General features: G+C 42.6%; 1 protein-coding gene across 3 annotated transcripts in view; it reads right to left on the bottom strand.

Moving 5' to 3' along the window:
* Nucleotides 1-21,246, bottom strand: part of LOC119181200 (uncharacterized) — an 84,305-nt gene that overhangs the window by 51,149 nt on the left and 11,910 nt on the right. The window contains exons 1-2 of one of the 3 annotated variants that reach the window (XM_075883939.1): nt 18,651-18,834; nt 17,786-18,112 (exon numbers count right to left, since the gene is read on the bottom strand). In XM_075883939.1, coding sequence (XP_075740054.1) covers nt 17,786-18,112; nt 18,651-18,730 — 407 coding nt within the window. In that variant the 5' untranslated portion in view covers nt 18,731-18,834. Of the gene's footprint in view, nt 1-17,785; nt 18,137-18,650; nt 18,835-21,246 lie in introns of those variants that run through there. The other 2 variants (XM_075883938.1, XM_075883940.1) reach the window with 2 other exon arrangements.

A 21,246-nucleotide genomic window follows, 5' to 3' on the forward strand; every position in this document is an offset into this window, starting at 1 on the left:
TTTCCCAAAATCATAAAACACCTTACTATAGTACTATATCTGCTACAAATGTTTCTTTCCACTTCACATCTTCATGACACGAGTAGCCACCCCAGTTCAATCATACAAGAACACATTAAGAAAGCGGTTGAGCAAGCATTGGTTTAGTACTAACAACCCTTCCACAACCACTGCATTTGAAGCGATAAAGTGAGGCCAAAATGAACTTTATAAATTAATTTCTCATTACAAAATTTTGTATTGCTTTTCGACGAAAGCAATCTTTGTGTAGTTTAGATTTTCATAAAAGAGCATGCACTCACAGTGAAAGCGCTGCAGCACGTGCCATCAGGATCGTCATCACTAATGGACCGCCGCAGCGGGCACAAGTCGCAATGTTCACCGACGTGTTTTATACCCAGCCTCTTTGCAGTAATTATGCTGGCATGATCCATTGATTCAGCCCTTTTTATTTACAATCAAGGCAAGTATTTTACTTTTGAACCACCTTAACACCTGTATTGTTATCTTTTGAACATTTTGTTCGTTACACTAACTAGTGTTGGCTCGCGACTGCAGCGGACACGGTGCACGGGCGTAGCTAGCATGAAGTGTGGGAGCTACTGTACACGGTAAGTCTAGTTACATCGGTAACATTTCCATACTTTGTGCAGAGGTAACCACACTGGTCTGGAACACTCTAATGACGCACTCTGAATCGCAACATCGATGTTGGAATGCATGGCTGCTTAAGCAAATGCTCACCTGTGGACTATCTCAAACTACCCAATCTGGAAAGTGCCAGAGCGTGCAGTTACAGAGTTTTAGACTGGTGTGTTAACCTCTTTACTGCAGCCATGTAGTCTATTTTATCTATGTCTCATCATATTTTTCTTTCATGTAGCCTGGCTGCATGATTGCTGATGCAATGCGGAACAAAGAAATAACTCTGAGCAACAACAATATATCAACGACCCCCTTTCCAAAAACTGCAGCAGAACGAGCAGCAGTTCAACTACATATACCCTTGCTAGCAGGAATTGGGAGTTGTACTATAAATCTCGCTCTGTACAAGACATTTTTGCCGAACTATTGTCGTCTAATAAAGCCTCTTCGTGTTGAGCACCAGTTTGCTTTAATTTGATGACCATTTGCACATAGCTGGTTAACCAGTTGGAAACCAGTCTATTTTAACAGGGTGACCAGTTGAGCAGCTGTTACCTTTAATTGAATGACCACATCTATTCAATCGCTTAACCAATTGAGTACCACATACCTTCGACTGACCTTCTAGTTGGACACAAATTCTCTTCAACCCACAAACCCTTTAGAAGCCAGCTAGTTTCAATTGGATGACTACATCTATTTGAATTGATCAACCAATTGAACACCACCTAGTTTCAACTGGAGGACCATTTAGGATTAACTGGATTACCAGTTGCACACCAGTTCACTTTAACTGGTTAGCCATTTGGATCCCAGTTAGCTTTAATTGGATCACCAATTAATCCCCCCCTACATCAATTGGTCAACCAATTATCCACCAGTTCTGTCTAAATGATTATAACTAATTGAATATGAATTGGTTCACCAATAATATATAATTGGCATGTTTCCAACTGGTGGCCAAATTCCAATGGGTTGAAAACCAATTGATGTCAATTGGTATTTTTCCAATTGAACCACTTGAACTTTTTTGACTGGGTACCTATCTTCGACCAACACTGCTGTGGTTCTTCAGCGATTGATTGCATGATGTTCTGATTTCATATGAAGAGATGAGAAAAGGTATCACAACAACTAGCGCCAGGGGTGGCGCCACGCAGCCAAGCACCTCGGTCGTCATACAATGACCAGCGTGTGCGACTACACTACAGCGGCTGCCGCACCAGCACCCCCTGCGGATGATCTCATGTGAACCTATAGTGTTTCAGAACTTGATATTGCTTGAAACATGGGTCAACGCAGAGCGCCTCCTCACAGTCCACACAAATAAAATGTGTTTGTTCTTTTGGAGCAACGAGTTGCATTGGCACACATGGGCACCTCTGCGTGTGGCTGCCTTAGGCAGAGTAACCTCAATAATCAAGGAGAAAGAGAATACCTCGTGAGCGCCGATGATAAATGCGCTAAAAGCTGCCCCAATAAAGATGAAAATCGGCTTCCACCACCCCTGCAAAAGCGTACGATAAAGATAAAAACCAAGTGTCGCGCACTTATCCGTTGCGATCACGCGGGGAAACCAAAACCATGACAGGGCCATCGGCCGACCGCGCGACATGGTGATGCTAGGAATCAGTTTTTATTTATTTATTTACTTATTTACTTATTTATTTATTTATTTATACAACAATCCCTAGTTGGGACCTTGGTAGGGCAGAAAGATGAAGAGTGCATGTTCTGGTACAACAAAATGTGTGAAACAAGTGGTAGGCATAACCATGTCCCATAATTCGCATGACCTAAAACTGAAAGTGACTTCATAACATGTCCCATAATTCGCATGACCTAAAACAGAAAGTGACTTAACAAATAAAACGCAGTTACACATTCGAACTTACACGTGCACATGTATGCAAATACATATATAGCAATCCTCAATGCAGTTATGCACACATGATTGATTGATTGATATGTGGGGTTTAACGTCCGAAAACCACCATATGATTATGAGACACACCGCAGCCGTAGTGGAGGGCGCCAAAAATTTCGACCACCTGGGGTACCTTAACGTGAACCCAAATCTCAGCACACGGAGTTATTGGCACATAGGAACAAAGTACCGAGTGCAGGTAAATAAAATAACAGACGTGTCAAGAATAAATGTGCACATGTACTAACTACACATGAGTAAATATAAACTAAATATAAATAAGGACCAGGTTCATGAACACTGACACAAGAAGCAAAATTTGCCAGTGAAGACTACGACACTTGCTCATTTGTTAATAAATTCTAATCATTCACCGTTCTGGGGAAAAAAGAATATTCAAATGCATTATTTCAGGTTTCAACTCGGACATGAAACTGGAAGCTCTCTATGAGCTGCTCCTTTTCCTAGTGTATAACTATTTTGCCCTGTACCTCTTAATTTTCATTCTTTTTCTTTTAATATAGTACCGCCAAAGTATTACGATTTCATGGTCGGGGCCTCCATAAGAATGTTAACACTTAGTACTATGATGTTTATTATATTTTTTTTTGTTTCATGCTTCTGAAACCACAACGAAAATACTTTATGAACACTTGCAGAAACACTTTAAATGTGTCTTTTTTTTTTTTTACCTTCCGGTTTCGTAGCAGTGTACAGAGCCGACATGCCCTTTTTTCTTGGTAAATGTGACCTTTTACATATATTTCGCAACTTCCCTCCCCCTTATGTAATGCCCCATCAAGGGCCCTTAAGGGTTAATATATGATGATGATGATCATTTATGAAAATATGGAAGAAAAGTGGTCCAAGTATCAAACACTGCGGGACACCAGACGATGCTGAATCTCTAGCCAAGCAGCGTCGATTAAATGAAGCCAGTTGTAGACGACCAGTTATGTATCGTGAAATCCAAGATGTTAGCCCAAGGTTTTGAAGTACTAAGTTTAATTAATAAAGCAGCTTTTTATGAGAAATCATATGAAATGCTTTGCAAAAGTCTAGAACAATAGCGTCAGTTTGATGACCAAATAGATGTTGCACATCGTGTATATTTTCTACTAGTTGAGTTTGTGTAGAAGCCTCTCAAAGAACTCTGTTGAACCTCGTCGAAGAAGTTTTGTTCTTTGAGAAATACTGAAATGTGTTATGCATTATATGTTCCATCAGTTTGCAAGCTGTTGAAGTTAGTCATATGGGACAGTAATTTTCAACAGGAGATTTGATCCTGTTTTTGTGTAGCAGTATAATCTTAGCTATTTTCCAATCCAGAGTGACCTCGCCCTCCTGCAAAAATTTTGAAAAGAATACATGAAGGTACTTAGTCATCCATTCTGAAAATAGCCTTAAAAATTCGTTGGGAATGTCATCGGGACCGCACGATTTTTTTATATCTACATATATATCTACACATATATATATATATATATATATATATATATATATATATATATATATATATATATAAGAGCAAGTTGAGTATTCCCTTTTGGCTAATGACAATTTCTGGTACTGGCAGATTAAATTGGGCAATAAATTGTTATCATAGATGAAAACAAATTGAAATTGATCATTGAATGCGTTCGCTGTCTTCAAGATCCCATGAGTAATGAAACTATTAACTTCAAGAGACGTGGAAGAACGAGACGAAGGGTAAATCGATCGGCAGAATTTGTCTGAGGATGTGGAGATAAAGCATGGCAGTAGTACATTATGGTAGTTTTGTTTATGTATTGAAACCTTACTTTGAAGTTAAAAAATTACAAGAGACATTTCTTGATTTTGACTATCTGTTGAAGAGCCCTTCTTCAATCTTTAAAGCTTTCTTTTGAGCTCTAGAGTAAGCCGAGTAATCCCGGGGTTTCTATTTTTTGGTTTCTTGACAATACGTGGTGCAAAACGGTCCATGCATTCTATAATAATACCTTTTCTGCGGTGCCAGAGGTTGTTTACGCTAGCATCACTGCTTGCAGAGGTGTTGAAGCGAAAAGACAATGGATACATTATTGAAACATCATTTGCTCTGAAAAAATTTGGAAAGTTACGAATTGATCAATGTTTGTTCATTGATACACCGGAGAGAGTTAGTAATACCAATTCGTGATAAGAAATGCCAGGATGAATTTCAGATGCAACACAAGATGCAGGACAGCCACGAATGAAAAACAAGTGATGCATGGATCTAGTTTGACCTTGTATCCTAGTGAAATCATCAACAATTTGCAATAACTCAAATGCAAATATGAACTCTATAATTGCTTCACCTATTTTGTTGTTTTGCTTCCTGGTAGTCAGCAAGTTCCAATCAATGTTTGGTGCTTTAAACTCGGCAGCCAAAATACCTCTATCTTCTTGTTTTATGTGAATGGTCATGAAACTGTAATTCAATTAAATTGTTGCATTCAGAGGAGAGTGGCCTGTAAATAATGCCAATAACGTACTTAACATTTCCGTGATATAAGTTTAACAGAAAAGAGCTTTAACGTTAGGTGTATCATAATGTTCAAGGAATTTTCGAAGAGCCACCTTCTCCTTTTTCTTGCTCTGCGATCTTTCCTGAACACATTGTAATCAGCTGGGACAAATTTGCTGTCGAAGATCGAATCATTTAGCCAAGCTTCAGTGAATAGAAGAAAATTTGACAGATCCCGCGTACCTGGGAATCGACGTTATGCAAAGCATGCGGAGGGAAGGCTACCATGTGGCAAATTTTTTTTTATTGGGCGACGCGCCATGAAATGAGGCTAAATATATGTACAAATATTGCACGTACAAACGTAAGTTGAAGAGTTGCCGATGTTTATCTAATTAATTGTTTGCCCTTGCGCAACGATGCCAACTGTAGCATGCATATTAGCGACACCAGATGCTGCTATGAAGCGCTGATGCTCCCGGGGATGCTGGCCCGCGACACCGCTACATTAATGAACTTCAGCGCATGGCAACTAACCACAATTGATGTTAACCCGACGTGATGGCTGTGTCCAAGAAGTTCATATGTAATGTTTATAAAATTGAATAGGCAGTTCTGTGACCACTATAAAAGTTTAATGAAAATTAGCGTCTATTTGAAAAGTAGTTCGGAGACCTAGCGTAGCTTTATGGTAAAATGCTTCATTGCCATGCACAATGCTTGGGTTCGATTCCAGCTGGGACCCTGACATTTATTCTTTCCATTTGTTGGGTCGACGCCACCAATGTCTGGTATTTCATAACTCTGCAACGTTAAAATAGCCCATGTGTGTCCTAGTCATTCCTGGGTGTCAATCATCTGTGGCACATACCCACATACCAGCAACACATACCCGCCCATGGGTATGTGCCACTGTCTGATGCCTTACCAGGATTGTGACAATATTCAATATTCGTCAAACCATTTTACCCTCCCATGCAAATTTTGGTTCACGCCAAGTTAAGTGGGTGACAACGAGAGCATCAAAACAAGCGGCTAGACGGACGGACGGACACCCTCGAAGCCGCCGAAGTTTTTTTAAAAAGTACAGGGATCGCACAGGGGTTGTGAGCAAATATAATACCTTCCAGCTCAATACATTTAATATACTGCGGCAGTTCATGTTTAAAATTGAAATGGGGGGCCAAGGGCGCATTACTAGTCACCTACGAGGTGCTTTATTTTCATGACAGTGTTAATTTTCTAGTCATTCCACGTGTAAAAAGTACCATCGACACAAGTTTGTCATGAATGAGTTTAGCACCCCTTGCTCTATCTTATGTTGCACTGTGCCGAAAATTTTCTCGTGTCTCTCACACTCGCTTGGAGAAATCCTGAGAAAGAGAGAGTGATCTGCGTTTTAGTTTATAGCATTTTCTCAGAGTGGTTTACTGTTCACAATAATTCAAAAATCTCAGGATTACAGGGAGAGTTTTTTCACCTTTGAGGCCGAGCCTATGAATTCTTTCTATAGCTGGAGTTGGTATTTCCAGTCTTTCCAAGAAGATACCTTCTACAACTTGCTTTTATAGCTCCCCACTAGAAGTTATTTCTGCGAAATCTGTTCTCTACGTCCTCTACTTCTTGACTGAGCATGCTGTTGTGAAATAACCTTCTCCATGTCATTTACTTCAGTTATTATTTCCTGAGACTGGAAAGCTGCTGACCTATCCAGTTAATCTTTTCAGCTAAGGTAGTAATTAAGCTTACTTTCAAATTTCTTTTGGTTGGCTTGGATATTTTTTCTACGGTAGCACTAATTTTATTTTGGCCAACTAATAGCTGCACCAGAAGATCTTTACCAGACGGACCGGGATTCAACTCAATGTCATCAGATACGAATAAGTTTATAACAGAAGTGCATAAAAATATGTTTAGCAAAGCGTGGGCAGGGCAGCAGCAATGAGAACTGGTTATCACTGTGGTAAGCCAATCAGCAATCAATAAACTGTATTACTTCCGCAGTTCTGCTTATTTTCGCAAGAATATAGCACAACTCGGAACACCTCTTGTGGTTCCTAGGAGGTAATAGAACCTCCTAGTAAGCATCCATGATTATGGCGCGAAACTTCAAATGCAGGGTCGAAAAAGATACCGGACACGCAAAACTTCAGCGAGTAAAGAAGAAATGTTGCTCCCAGTGATGTGTGCATATTCAGTGCGTCGGGCAAGTACACAATTGAACATATTGTAAATGGCCCGCAGAAATTCCACGACTTGCCACCCTGTTGCCATGTGTCCTATTTTGCATGCGCCGTTTACAACGTGAAGGCCACAGCTACAAATGTCGAGGATTCAGCAGCAGTTTTTCGCTTTACGAACCTCTTGCTTGATCTCGCGTAGAAACTTCATGTCGACATTTGGCCTTTCCATTGATATCTATGATTTTCGATCGTGAGAGTCCTTCTGTGGAGCTTTTAAATGCAGACACCAATTCTTCAGCAAGAGTGCGCCTAAAAAATCATGTCATGTAGCGCGTTTTCACGCATTCCTATGCATCTGCCTAAATGCGAACTAACACGTCCAGTCGTTCCTTTTGTGCAACCTTATTCAATGATTTATCAAATGCTATGACGAACAAGATAGCACATACTGCTGACTGGGCGAGTTATTGCATGATAAAAAATGAAACGTCTTTTGTCAGTGTTTTTTTTTTGTTTTTTAAACTTTTACTGTGATCAGCACAGTACCTCAGAGTTTTTTACTTTAAACCACAAAACGATACCGCTTTAGCACAGCTCAGTCTGAGCATGAAGAAAAGATGCTATTCAGTCAAGAAGGGGAAAAAACAGATGAGAGTGTGAGCGCTCATAATGTCGTTTGTTTTTCGTTTGAATGCATAGCAACTTTTCTTCACGCTCAGACTGAGAATCCCTAAAGAAATATCATTGAGGTAGCACGCTTGACTCATTTTTAACTGAAGGCACTCTTTCAAAAAAGGTGCGAGACGAAAGACAATGGTACAACCCATCATACCCATCATGTTTTTGCAAGTTGCATATTCTGAGCAGTAGCTGACGACGGAAGCATCATCAGAGAAGCTGACGCCGCAGCAGCACGAAATGATGAGTGCATCATGACAGCATTGAGGCACCAAAATACTTCCACAATAATGACCTCTCAATCACGATGAAACCAATATTTTGTTGAACTTGGGAGCTGGAAAACTGTAGGCGTAGTTCTGTAATGCCACCTAGGTCTTTTGATTTGGATCACTTTATGGAGCAGCGAAATTTTCATGTTGGAGCACTTGGGAGAAGCAAAAGTTTCTATTTTGGAGCACATTGGAACAGTAAAATTTTCATTTTGGAGCAATTTGGAGCAATTTGGAGCAGCTAACTTCACGTCCAGGAGAAGAAGCAAGTTGAGTTTACATTCGAGGGCATGAATAATTATTTTGGTGCAGTTGTTTCCTATGAAGAGCTTGAAATATTTCCCTTCACTTCAAATCTCATGAAGCCAGTCATTTTAGGAGCACTCCCTATTTCAGTTGATCATGCTAAAATAATGGCATAATTATGTTGGCCACTCTGAAAAAACTAGTTCAGTGATTATTATCGAAGAAAATAAACAAAGTACTGGTTGAATGAAACTGTACTTCATCAAATAACATTCTATGCACCTATGTGGTTATCAGTATATATGGTAGACAAGCGCTATGAGGTACAACACTAGACATACATAGTCGCAACTGCATTTCCCTTAGACGACTCCAAGGATATATATTTATTATTTTTCAGAACCAATTATACGGATGGGCTTAACATTGCATCATTTGTCTAGTCTCACAAAGCCAACCTCCTCCGGCCTCCATCTCTCTGTGCTGTAATTACACGATTCAAAAAACTTTGTTTTCCTTTTGAAACAACGTTTTCGTGTCTGAGGCATTCCGTCAATACTCCGAAATCCCCCTGCAGTGTTCTAGAAAGCAGTGCATAAAAAAAAGAACCTCACAGTGTACCATATGCATACGCGTAAGACGACTAGAAGGCGAGAGTCTCTTAGTTTTTATTGCGATAGCAATTACAAGAACATTTTCCACCGGTATTTGCCATCGCCAGGGGCCTAGGTAAATTTTTGGGAGGGGAAGGGTGGAGTGCACCTTGATCTGAAGGGTGGGCATGTAAATGGTAATATTGGGCTATATATATGCCATGCCAAAAAAATATTTCAAGGGGGGGGGGGGGGGCACATCACCGGTTAGCTCCCCACGCCCCGCCTGGCTATGCCACTGGCCCCGTTGCTCTCATGTTTTGTGTAATATCCCAATCGATTACATCCGATAAGTGAGGGAGCAGGGGTAATGAACGCAGATAAAGCAAAGATAAAAAAGTCAGTTTCGTCACAAGGACGAAACTGTTCCCCCGCGGAGAACTGCAGACATCTGGGCATGGGAGGATCGTATGACCAGGTTTCACGACATCACCACACATTACCAGTGACAAAGACGCAAATACCCATCTCCTCACGAAAGGCTAAACAGAACGCAAGCGGTACACTTCAGACAATTACAAACAGATTCATACAGAAACCCTAGACTCATGCACGCCATGTATCCAGACATATACACTACAAACAGATGCACGTCATGTGGCAAGGTTGCCACCCTTAGTCACATGCTGTGGGAGTGTCAGGGCCTAATAAACAATTCCAACAGTGCCGATTCATCTCACTATTCCACCGCCAGCCTCCGCTCGCGTTGGAAGGCCGCACTGCTCAGCTCGAACCTGACAGCACAACTCTGGGCCGTCCAGCGTGCCGAGGAAGCCGCTTCGAGACAAGGTCTCGGAACCGCATCCGCGGTGGTTGCCCAGGCCCACTAAAAAACGCCGGACTCGAATCACCTGAATTCGACAAATAAAGTTTATGTTCTTCTTCACAAGGACAAAGCAATCAATGCGATAGCAACAACTTGGAATGTTACGCTGAAAACGGCAAGCAGATCAGAACGTGCAGCGTGCTCCTCATGCACAAACAAAGCACGAAAACAACATACACAGAATGATAGCAAACCGTTTACCTCACGACACTTAAAACGCTGTTTGAAACAAAAACAGTGCTCGAAATGTAGTCACAAGTACAGACGAGTGCAAACTAACAAATGTCCCACTTGTTATACTTCACTGTGTATGAAAAGCATGCTCTTTTCACAAACGGGGCATGTGCAGCCAGCGAAGTGACCTTTGTGTTGGGCCCAGCAACTAACCCAATTGTTCCGGTGAAAGCCGAAGGCACACAATTTTTCCTACCGAAGGATAAGCACACTCACAGAAGCATCTAGTAGGAGATAAGCGCTCGTTGGCGCATCGTGACAAGCTGGGCGCCGAGCGCCGGCGGTAGATCTGTATATATATACAGAGACTTACAGCAGCGGTGACGGCAAAACACAAGCGAAGACTGCCCATACAATTGAATAAAAGAGCCGACCTTCCACCTTTGCACGGAGTGCAGATGTGATAGCATCACCCCGTGTGCCAGGCGTGCCATCGATTGTTACTAAAGCAGAGAGGAACGCGCAAACCATCTTCAAAAAGCAAGAAGGAACTAGGAACACAAGGAGAGGGGGGCTTTGTTAATTAAGAACTTTGGGTGTGATTACTGGCACTCGTGCTAATTCGGCAGGCATTAAAGACATCTGTTATATCCTTCTATCGGGTACTCTCAATGCGAACAGACTGTTGGGTATAGCATTCCTTGCAAAGAGCCTAGTGAAACTAACAAATGGTATCTTTTGGACACTACGTCGTATAACTCAGATGAACGCTGGCTAAAGAGACAAACACCACTCCAATCGCTGAAGCGGTTTTTACACTGTCAGTTATCTAAACGCGAAGCAGAGGTTATAGTAGCACAGAAAGTTTACAAGCATGTCTCGGGGTACTGCAAAATCTATCTTTTTTTTCCCCCAACGAGCACATGCATGTTGGTGTTTTAATTCTTTGGACTTTGGCGCTTGGATCCCGATGGAAGTTCTCAAATGCCTGCAAGAAAAAACTGGGAGTAACGTTTAAAGAACTGACATTTGAAAAATATTGTTACGAAGAAGCTTTATTCACCAAGAGCTGGTCTTGCCAACGGCTTAAAGAGCGCACAGTCATGCAGGCCAACGGGAGAAGCTCGAGAGTCCAACCCACAACAACCACGTTGTCGTCTTCTTCATTTGGGTGCCAATTCAGCTGTGTCGGGGCGACAGTTCCATACACGTATCATCACTCCGGCCCATGAGGCACCGTGTCGGTGCCTGTTAAATGAGTGAGTCGCCGTTGTAGGGCTCGAGACGAGAAACGTGGACTATTTCCGGTCTGGGTGCAGCAGCTGATGAGTTTGTGGTAGCGGCAATTTCGTAGATCACAGGTGTGACCTGACGAATGACTCGGTAGGGCCCAGCGTATCGCAATAGTAGTTTCTCGCTGAGGCCAACACGTTGAGATGGGAGCCACAGGAGAACAAGAGATCCCACAGAAAAAACGGCATCTCTATGTCGACGGTCATAAAGGGACTTCTGTGCTGTCTGCGACAACAATTACCGCGCGCCCTCGTAGGACGATGGGTGGTCTGATAAAAGCAGTGTGTCAAAGGGCAGTAAGAGATGTCCGAAGAGTAGATAAAAAAGGGAGCAGCCCGCTGTTTCATGACGCGACGAGTTATAGGCGAAGGTTACAAACGAAAGAGCTATGTCCCAATCAGTGTGGTTGGTAGATATGTACATGGAAAGCATGTCTGTCAATGTGCAGTTTAGGCGCTCCATAAGGCGGGTGGTAAGATGTGGTGAAGTTGTGACGGGTAGCACAAGATCGGAGTAGATCATCAACCACACAAGATAGAAAGTAGCGACCACGGTCTATAAGCAGGTGAGACGGAGCGCCATGCTGGAAAATAATGTCGTACAGCAGGAAGTCGGCAACGTCGGTTGCGCAGCTGGTTGGAAGCGCTCGAGTGGTTGCATACCGAGTGGCATAGTCTGTGGCCACTGCAATCCATTTATTTCCAGTTGTAGAAGTAGGAAAGGGATCTTGCAAGTCCAACCCCACTCGATAAAATGGCTCTGTTGGAACTTCACTAAGTTGAAGAAGACCGGCAGGGGGAGTCGTACGCTTCTTTCGGCGTTGGCAGAAGTCGCAAGATGCGACGTAACATCGAACAGAGCAGTAGAGACACTTCCAGAATAGCCGTCGAATGCGGTCGTAAGTTCTGGAGACTCCTAGATGTCCAGATGTTGGAGCATCGTGGAATTGTTGCAGAACATTCTTTCGCAGGTGATGCGGTACGACGAGTAAAAGTTCCGCGCCGTCAGGGTGTAAGTTGCGGCGGTACAAAACGTTGTCTTGAAGCAGGTATCCGCTAAGAGAAGGGTCAGCATAATGCGATTGAAGGCGGTCAATGATGGTGAGCAGCGATGGATCTCGGCACTGTTCATCGGCCACGTTCAGAAAATCAGTGATGGCTAAAGCGCAGGCATGGGATTCCAAATCAGTGGAGCTGGGTGGATCAACCGGGTGCCAGCATAAGCAGTCAGCATCGCTGTGCAGCTTTCCAGATCTGTAAACAACCGAGAACGTGTACTCCTGTAATCGAAGTGCCCATCGGCCGAGTCTTCCTGTGGGGTCCTTAAGCGTCGACAGCCAGCAAAGCGCATGATGCTCCGTGATGACTGCGAACGGACGTTCGTATAAGTACGGACGGAATTTCGCAACAGCCCAAACGAGGGCTAAGCATTCCCACTCAGTGATGGAATAATTTTGTTCCGCTTGCGACAAAAGGCGGCTAGCGTAGGCTATCACACGGTTGGTGCCATTCTGTATCTGAGTGAGTATAGCACCAATGCCATGGCCGCTTGCATCGGTGCGAAGCTCTGTTCGAGCCGCTGGATCAAAATGAGCCAGAGCAGGTGGTGATATGAGGGTGGTAATTAGCGACGCAAAAAAATGTTCTTGGTCCCTTCCCCAAGAAAAGGCCACATTCTTTTTGAGGAGATCCGTGAGGGGCCTAGCAATATCTGCAAAGTTGAAGACAAAGCGGCGGAAGTATGAGCAGAGCCCAATAAAACTGCAAATTTCTTGAGTAGAACACGGAACCAGGAATTCTCAGACTGCACGGACTTTGTCGGGGTCGGGTTGAACACCAGTGGCGTCAACAGGGTGGCCGAGTAGTTTAATCTACCGGCATCCAAATGAGCATTTCGACCAATTCAGTTGGAGACCAACGGAACGAAAAACGTCAAGAATTGCCGAGAGACGAGACAGATGGCTTTCGAAGGAGGGCGAGAAAATGATTACATCATCCAGATAGCAAAGGCAGGTCGACTATTTGGAACCGCGAAGAAGAGAGTCCACCATACGTTCAAAAGCAGCCGGGGCATTGCACAATACAAAAGGCATGACCTTGAATTGGTAAAGGCCGTGGGGTGTGATGAATGCTGTCTTCTCGCGGTCGCGGTCGTCGACCCAAATTTGCCATTATCCGGATCAAAGGTCAAGGGACGAGAAATAGTTGGTGCCGTGGAGGCAGTGGAGCGCATCATCGATTCGGGGTAAAGGATAAACGTCCTTCTTCGTGATTCGATTCAGGTAGCGATAGTCGACGCAAAACCGCCAAGTGTTGTCCTTCTTTTTAACTAAGACCACAGGGGATGCCCAAGGACTCGATGAATGCTCAATGACGTCTTCACTCAGCATTTTCGCGACCTTCGTCTGTATAACTTGGTGCTCAGCATGTGACAGGCGACAAGGGCGTTTGTGGAGTGGACTGGCATCGCAAGTGCCGATGCGGTAGGTTACAGCACTTGTGCGGCCCAGGGGACGGTTGTCGACGTCAAAGATATCCAGGTAAAAAAATAGAACACCCCGGAGCGCTGCAACTTTGGAAGGTAAGAGGAAGGTAAAAGAACTTTCGTTTATGTACTCTTATATGAACGTGACGCTAAAGAATGATCACAGATTTAAGGACACAATCTCAAAAAACTTAAATGAGAAATTTAGTCGAAAATACACAGATACCAGCAATGAGTGCATAGGTGAGAACGTTTGCCATTGCATCGCCAATAATAACAATCCTTATATAATAACAATAATAAGAGGCACGACATACCCCGGCAAGCTTCTGCTGATGGCAGTTCTAGCCTAACCAGACCTTCAAGCCAGGCCGAAATCGCGACTAAACGAAGCATGCACAAATTTACCTACATGAGTAATGTACAGGTTCCAAATTCAGATATGCTGTGTATGCAGCCGACATTCAAATAGTTCATGTACCAACATGGAAGCTAAAATATGCTGTAGTCAATGTGAAGGAAAAAAATGTCCTCGTTCTTCTTCACACCATAGGCTCCCACGATTATGAAAACTTGTGTAACGGTGAAATTGGCAAGTTCAAGAAGAGTTAAACAACATGAACATGATGTCACCAAATGACACAGGGGCTCAAACGCCCTTGCTGAACATGTAGAATCTACAAGCCATCAAACTGACTGGTCACGCGCACATGCTGTAGTAAAAAAAAAAGTTAAGCCAGCAACATGCCTGCCCGTGGAATCCCTGCACATACAGACAACTTCCCACATGCTGAACAGGAGTGATGGGACACTTTTGACAATGTACTCTCAAGGCTTATGTCATGTACTTAGGCGTACTTAAAGGGACACTAAAAAGCTAGAAACAATGACGTGGTTTAGATTAACAAACTACATTCTGGGAACTTTGATGCCTTTTTTTTTCACTATCATAAAAAGAAAATAAAAGTTGAAGTTTCATTCTTAAATTTTGTTCATAAATATCTGCACATGAAGACCTATTTCAGAATGCACTGTTTGTCTTTTCATGACATTGGCCTGAGGAAATTTTCTGCAACTTCGTATGCTAGATATATGGCACCTACAGATGATAATGTGCTTAATTTTTATTGAGTAGCAGTTATGTAGGACCCAGTACGTCTTCAAAATCTATGACATCACAGCGTGCTTGGGATAGGAATCTTAAGGTGGCATCTTCCCCCGCATTTTTTGTGGTGCACATTCTCGCTTACCAAACGTTCTGCCACGGTAAGAATGGTGTTTTAGAGATTGTGAAATTGTACTATCCTAACATGCAAAAAACAGTTTTGCTCTTTAATATCTTTTTAAATACGCTGTGCCTTTCTTATGGCTTTTATTGTGAACAAGCCTCTCACATGAGGTGCCGAAATGTCAGTAAACTTTTTTTTTAGTGGTGTATCCTTTTGAGTTTGCACTAAGAGGTGACAGTTATACACTGCCTTTATTTCCCACCTCTTCTAGAAGGAGCGACTTTTTAAGCTTTGATCAATTGTAATGCTTATTTTTGTAACAAACCCACAGACTGCAATCAGTTTCCATGACCTGACCAAGTTTTTCAGAAATTCCGTGGCTTTTCCAGGTTGGTAGTAGACACCCTGCTAAGTGAGGCTCACTCAAGGAATATCATTGATTTTTCAAACTAATGTCAGTGACCAACTGCGGGCCTTCGAACAGGCTTGTGAAGCAGTGAAAATGGAAGATCTAAAGCCAAGTTGGAAAAAAAAAACTTTCAGTAACGTTGCTACCTACCACCTTGGAAAATTTTGCAAGTGCTATCTTGTGAATAAAAGGCCTGTGATTGCTGTATATCCTCACAAAAACTTCTCAAGCAGCGCATTGCAACATCCATCTGGCACACTTCGACTACGTTTCTGCCACTGGGCATAACAACCAAGGCCTTTGAAAGAGGCATGAGAACCAAACAAAACTATATTCTGCCATGACCTCTGCCAACAAAACTGCAGTAGACACAGTCATAGAAGCTGTTCTGATGGCACATGTGTGGCCAGCGCACCAAGATTGAACTAACTGACGACTGCGAACAAAACCATGGTTCCTTACTACAGTGATGAAAGCGACATTTTCTTTTTTGGAGAAGATTCTGGAGCAGAAAAAATGGTGCTTTGGAGCAGCCTCAAGTGTCTTGAGCAAAAAAAATGCTACAGATTAGGGTTTCTATTGGTGTTTTTGGAGCAGATGCATGTTCCTGACAACTCCTCAAGTCTAAAACATCCCTTAAGCATCTAATAAATATTCATATTTACAGCTGGACCCCTTTAAAAGAGACACTGATACAAGAAACAAACAAGCATGAGCGACACAAGTGTGCCTACAATAAAATACAGATTGTTATACTAACAATTTGTAATGCTCCTGATGACTTAATAAAATCATTTCTGATTCTGAGAAGAAAACGAATACCAGGTGCCCTGCTTATAAGACACATCTCATATAAGAGACAAGAATTGCTGCCCAGAGCATGTCTCTTATAAAGCGGTTTAACTGTATAAATAAACATGCAGTATGCTGGTATGCAGCTAGTATACAAGCAGTATAGTTGGCGTAAACCATAGGCGGAGAAAATGGGGTCAAGAGAGTCCGGACTTTTTTGATGTTCAGGCTAAGGAGGACACGCCTAGCAAGTGTTCCACTTGAGATTTAGCTTTAGCACGTGATATAACCGAGTTAACAGTTAAGTATAGCACAATAGGCTTTTTAAATGGCTTTTTATCTTTTAGTGCGTGCCTGTGTTAAGTGCCCCTTAACTGTGTGAACTATGGAAATCGAAAAAAAGGTGAAAAAAAAAAGAGACTGCATTGAAAAATGCAATTGCTCGAGCTCGAACCCCATGCTCAGTTTTCTTTTAATTTTATTTGAAAGCAGGATTTAATTCCTATATATATATATAAATACAACGCATATTAAAAATATGAAATGGACACCATGGCCTGATATGTGTCACCCCTTGAGGTTTTTCTGGGTTTACGCCACCGAGTAACATACTAGGATGATAGTGTATACAGCTTGCCTATGGTTTCGCTTAGGCTCACGGGATGGTCCCATGGTTAAACTTTATCATTCTTTTTAGTTTGCCAACATCCTTTCAAAGCAGGTTTGGAGCAGTTACTAGCAATTATTGCACTTTGACCCTGCATGAAGCAGCATTTCTCTTTTAGAGCAGTTTAGAGCAGTTGGAGCAGCACTTCCATCATTGCTACTATCATGATCATCTATACCTACCACACAGCTCTTAAGGTATCGAAAGTTGTAAAAAGGCACAAAGTGCTTTCCTGTCCTTCACTTCAAACTATGGTGCTTCATACTTCAGCTCGTAGCTTTTGTAGCTTCCTGCCACCCTCGAAGCTTTAAAGCAGGCATTCACTTGGGAGTCGTCTCATTGCTGTATCTTTTTTTCGTATTACCTTCCCCTACAAACCATAGAACAAAAATGATAGAAAAATGATGCCTGCAAATCGACATGAAGGCTTTACACTACCGTGAACCTGTGCAGTGAAGCCAACTTATGCACTGAAATCAGCGCATAAGCTGCAAACCAACTTTGGCTACCCATTGTCTGTATACTTTGTTCAAACTTATAGGCGATAAAATACGGCACCTTACGTGCAACCAAATAAGCATAAGTCAGTGAGAGTGATGTAAAAAATAATGCAGTCGCTTTCTAGACCCAGAGAACAAGTCATTCCCAAAACTTGTGGTCTATACATGAAATTTCACTACAACAAACTTTTTTTGCACACCCTGTTAGCTTTGTTGTGGATGCAACTATAACAAAACTGAGACACATACAACACCAGCGATACAGGCCTAGTTGCTGAAAAGACGGCGGACCACATGTCATGCAGGACATATTCCTGACGGTAAAAAAGAAGCTTACCAGAAGTCATTCAGGACTGCAAATGCATCTTGGAACAACATCAAGGGTGCAGTGGTCCCGAGCACAAGTAAAGGGTTCAGTGACCGGTCTTCCCTTGGCCGTCGCAAGGGAGGGTTCAGTGGCACGTCTTGTTTTGGCTGTTGCAAGGGGTGGCATTCACCAAAGCTGTGACATCCGGGCACTGGGTGCAAGAGCCCAGAAATTCCAGATCTCTGGGGCCCCTCGCTAGCCTCCGCTTTCTGCTCTTCACCTCCAATGCTAGAATCGTTGTTCGTAGGTGGCTTGCGGTATGATGGCATCGTCAGGGAACTTGTGGTGTTCCAAGGACTGAGTGCAAGACACAGAAACTGCCTGTAATACACACTTCACAAGCAGAAAAAGTACCCAAATAGCATTATGAATTTCACATCAACATTAGCCACAATGATCAAGCACACATGCTTCCCAACTGTACTGGCTGTACCAGTTAATCTTTACACAGCGATAAACTTCAGCATATGTAATTTGGTATGAAACAGACAAACACACTGACAGGACAAGTGCTAACTGGCAATTCTTCATTGTGCAACAGTTTTCCTAGATGTATTTGCCCCAAGATCGAAATGTGTCAACATCAGGTGGCCACTGGTTAAAGCGTGCCTTGTGTGGATTGGTCTTTGCATTGTCTGCTAGCCATGTAAGGCTAGCATATGTGTGCACAATATGTTCATCCTCAAAGGGCGGCTCATCCCGCTATGTTAGCACAAGCTCAACTGCTTGCACGTTTGCCTAGCACTATATACGCCAGCATTTCGACTTGCTCGCCTGTATATGCACTGCAGTAAGATCAGTATGTGCCCTCGCCGAGTACTGGGAGTTGTCGTACCTTCCATTTGCCAGGGTCATGTCGGTAAAGGTCTCGCTTTGTCGAATGTCTTGAGGGAGTTGGTGCTTCCTAACAATCATAGTATTTACGCGAAAAGACAAAATGGAGCTGCAGAACCACACATGCGATGTCTATTCTGTGTGTAAGTTTTCTTTATTCATGTTATATTATGATGATTTACATACCACTCTGTCATTGAAGCACTTTGTACTGAAGTGCCCTTGGCGTCATCTTAAACATAAGGAATATTAGATAACATATAAGTGAGTCAGTATTAACAAGGACGAAGAAGGCAGGTTGACCAAATCTTGCTTATTGTAAGTGCAGCGCTGTTGTGCAATTTGATGATGCCATAAGCTTTGATTTTACTACAGATACTTTTTGCATTGCACGGTCCCATTACAATGAAATATTTGCGTCAAGTAAATTCTGCCACTTCAGTACTTACATTCTCCTTTAAAAAGAATAGAAGTACATGGCCATTGCTCAACATGAGTCACTAGGCGCATTTTGAACATTGTGCGAGACCACTCGTCTGCTTAGATTTGAGTTCACTTTAAAGAATCAAGATGGTAAAAAAAATTGATCCAGATGGCATGCCTAGGTTATATCATATAATGTCCCGCAAAACACAGTCTTTTTTTACATTATTTTGAGCGCTTTTGTGGCATTGTTATAGGTTGACTCCCTTGAAAAAAAACCTTTGTCTTATCAAATAACCAAACATTGTTGTATCACTGTGTGTAGATAATCGATTGAACAAAGCTGTATGTTGTTACCTTTTTGTATTGTCATATTCGTGGTTACTTTACCTCATTGACCAAGAATGAAACAAATGACGAATTCAGTCGCATTACAGTGGTCACGTGCGAATATCCCTTTCAATGACATATTGTGCTCCTAACACTTGGCAAGCTTTGTGCATTCATTCGGTAATGGGCAACATACATATTACAAGTAGGCTGCAGTCAACGCATTTTGTTCTCCAACAGTCAGCTTGCACCGCTCACAAAATGCACACCACCTATCCACACTAGTGTGATGCTGGTGCTGCCGCTTGTACTCTGATCTTGGGGCGAGTACACAGTACAGGAGGCATGCGCCGCACACTGCGCATCAATACCACAAAAGTATGTATACAGAATAGACAGGTCCAATGCACTCAGTTGGTGCTTTTCGAACGTGCATCGTCAATGTGACAAGATTGTCCGTTTTCCTTCCTGGCACATAGCTTGGGTTCGGTCTATGCATTACAATGGCAACTTAAAACGAGCCCCGTTTATTGTTTTTACCAAGCAGAGCAGTCGATCATTGGCCATTCAAGTTGCTTGCATCCCTTGGCATACTGATGAAAAGGGATGGAAAAGGGTGGTTGCAAGAGCTGCATGTATTGACTGTCACCCGAACAATACAATCACAGTTTCATACCATATGGTCTCAGCCACTCGACATTTGTCGAAGAAAGCCTGTTGTTCGAATACCAAACATTGCCTGTCTCACTTTACCATACAAAAGTTTCACTGCATCGATTTCTCACAAAATCAGTTTTCCTTTAGCTTCACTTAACCACTAAAAGGACCGCTGGGCTAGCCGGTACTCTGTTTCATGGGGCTTATCAAAGGACTATAGAAGACGCAAAAGTGATTGATTGATTGATATCTGGTGTTTAACGTCCCAAAACCACTATATGATTATGAGAGACGCCGTAGTGGAGGGCTCCCGAAATTTAGACCACCTGGGGTTCTTTAACGTGCACCCAAATCTGAGCACACGGGCCTACAGCATTTCCGCCTCCATCGGGAATGCAGCCGCCGCAGCCGGGATTTGAACCCGCGCCCTGCGGGTCAGCAGCCGAGTACCTTAGCCACTAGACCACCGCGGCGGGGCGACGCAAAAGTGATGCAAAAATGATAAAGTACTCATATTTTCTGCCACCATGACTTGTTTGTTTGCATTCATAATCAACATTCTAGAAGGATCACCTTAGTGTGGAAGATTACCTTACATTCCAGGAACACTACTCCTTGTTTTCGAATCAATACAATCTGTAAAATGACCCTGGTATTCTGTGCTGTTACATTTAATACCATATGTTGCTTATCCTTGATGTAGCCATTAGCCCCAGCTTCAGTAAAAGCTATGGAAATGGTTTTTAAATCAATCTTTGTCACATAATAAGTTAAATTTTGTAGCAGCTGCCCAGAGTGTTGTTGCAAAGACAAGAAACAACAAATAGACTGAGTCAGTGCTGAATTGTAATTACAGCTGCACAAAAATTACACCAGCAATGCATCAGAATATCTTGAAAAGCACTAAGGCATCAAAAGAAAGGAGTGAAAAAATATGGAACGAACCGATCCGAGATATTTCCAGTCTGATATGACTTGGAAGTTACAGTCAGCAGCAGGGAACGTACATCATCGCAAAACACTGTAGGTATCTCTACTGAGTGTTATCCGAGAGTTCACATAAAAAAATGACGATAATTATGAGAGAGAGCTCTGGAAATATTGACCATCACTGACCATCCACCATTTCATCTCAATAGAAAATGTGATCACTGCAGCCAGAATCTAACCCTCGACCCGCATCCGAG

This window comes from Rhipicephalus microplus, unplaced genomic scaffold (assembly GCF_043290135.1).
Source record: "Rhipicephalus microplus isolate Deutch F79 unplaced genomic scaffold, USDA_Rmic scaffold_22, whole genome shotgun sequence".
Lineage (NCBI taxonomy): Eukaryota > Metazoa > Arthropoda > Arachnida > Ixodida > Ixodidae > Rhipicephalus > Rhipicephalus microplus.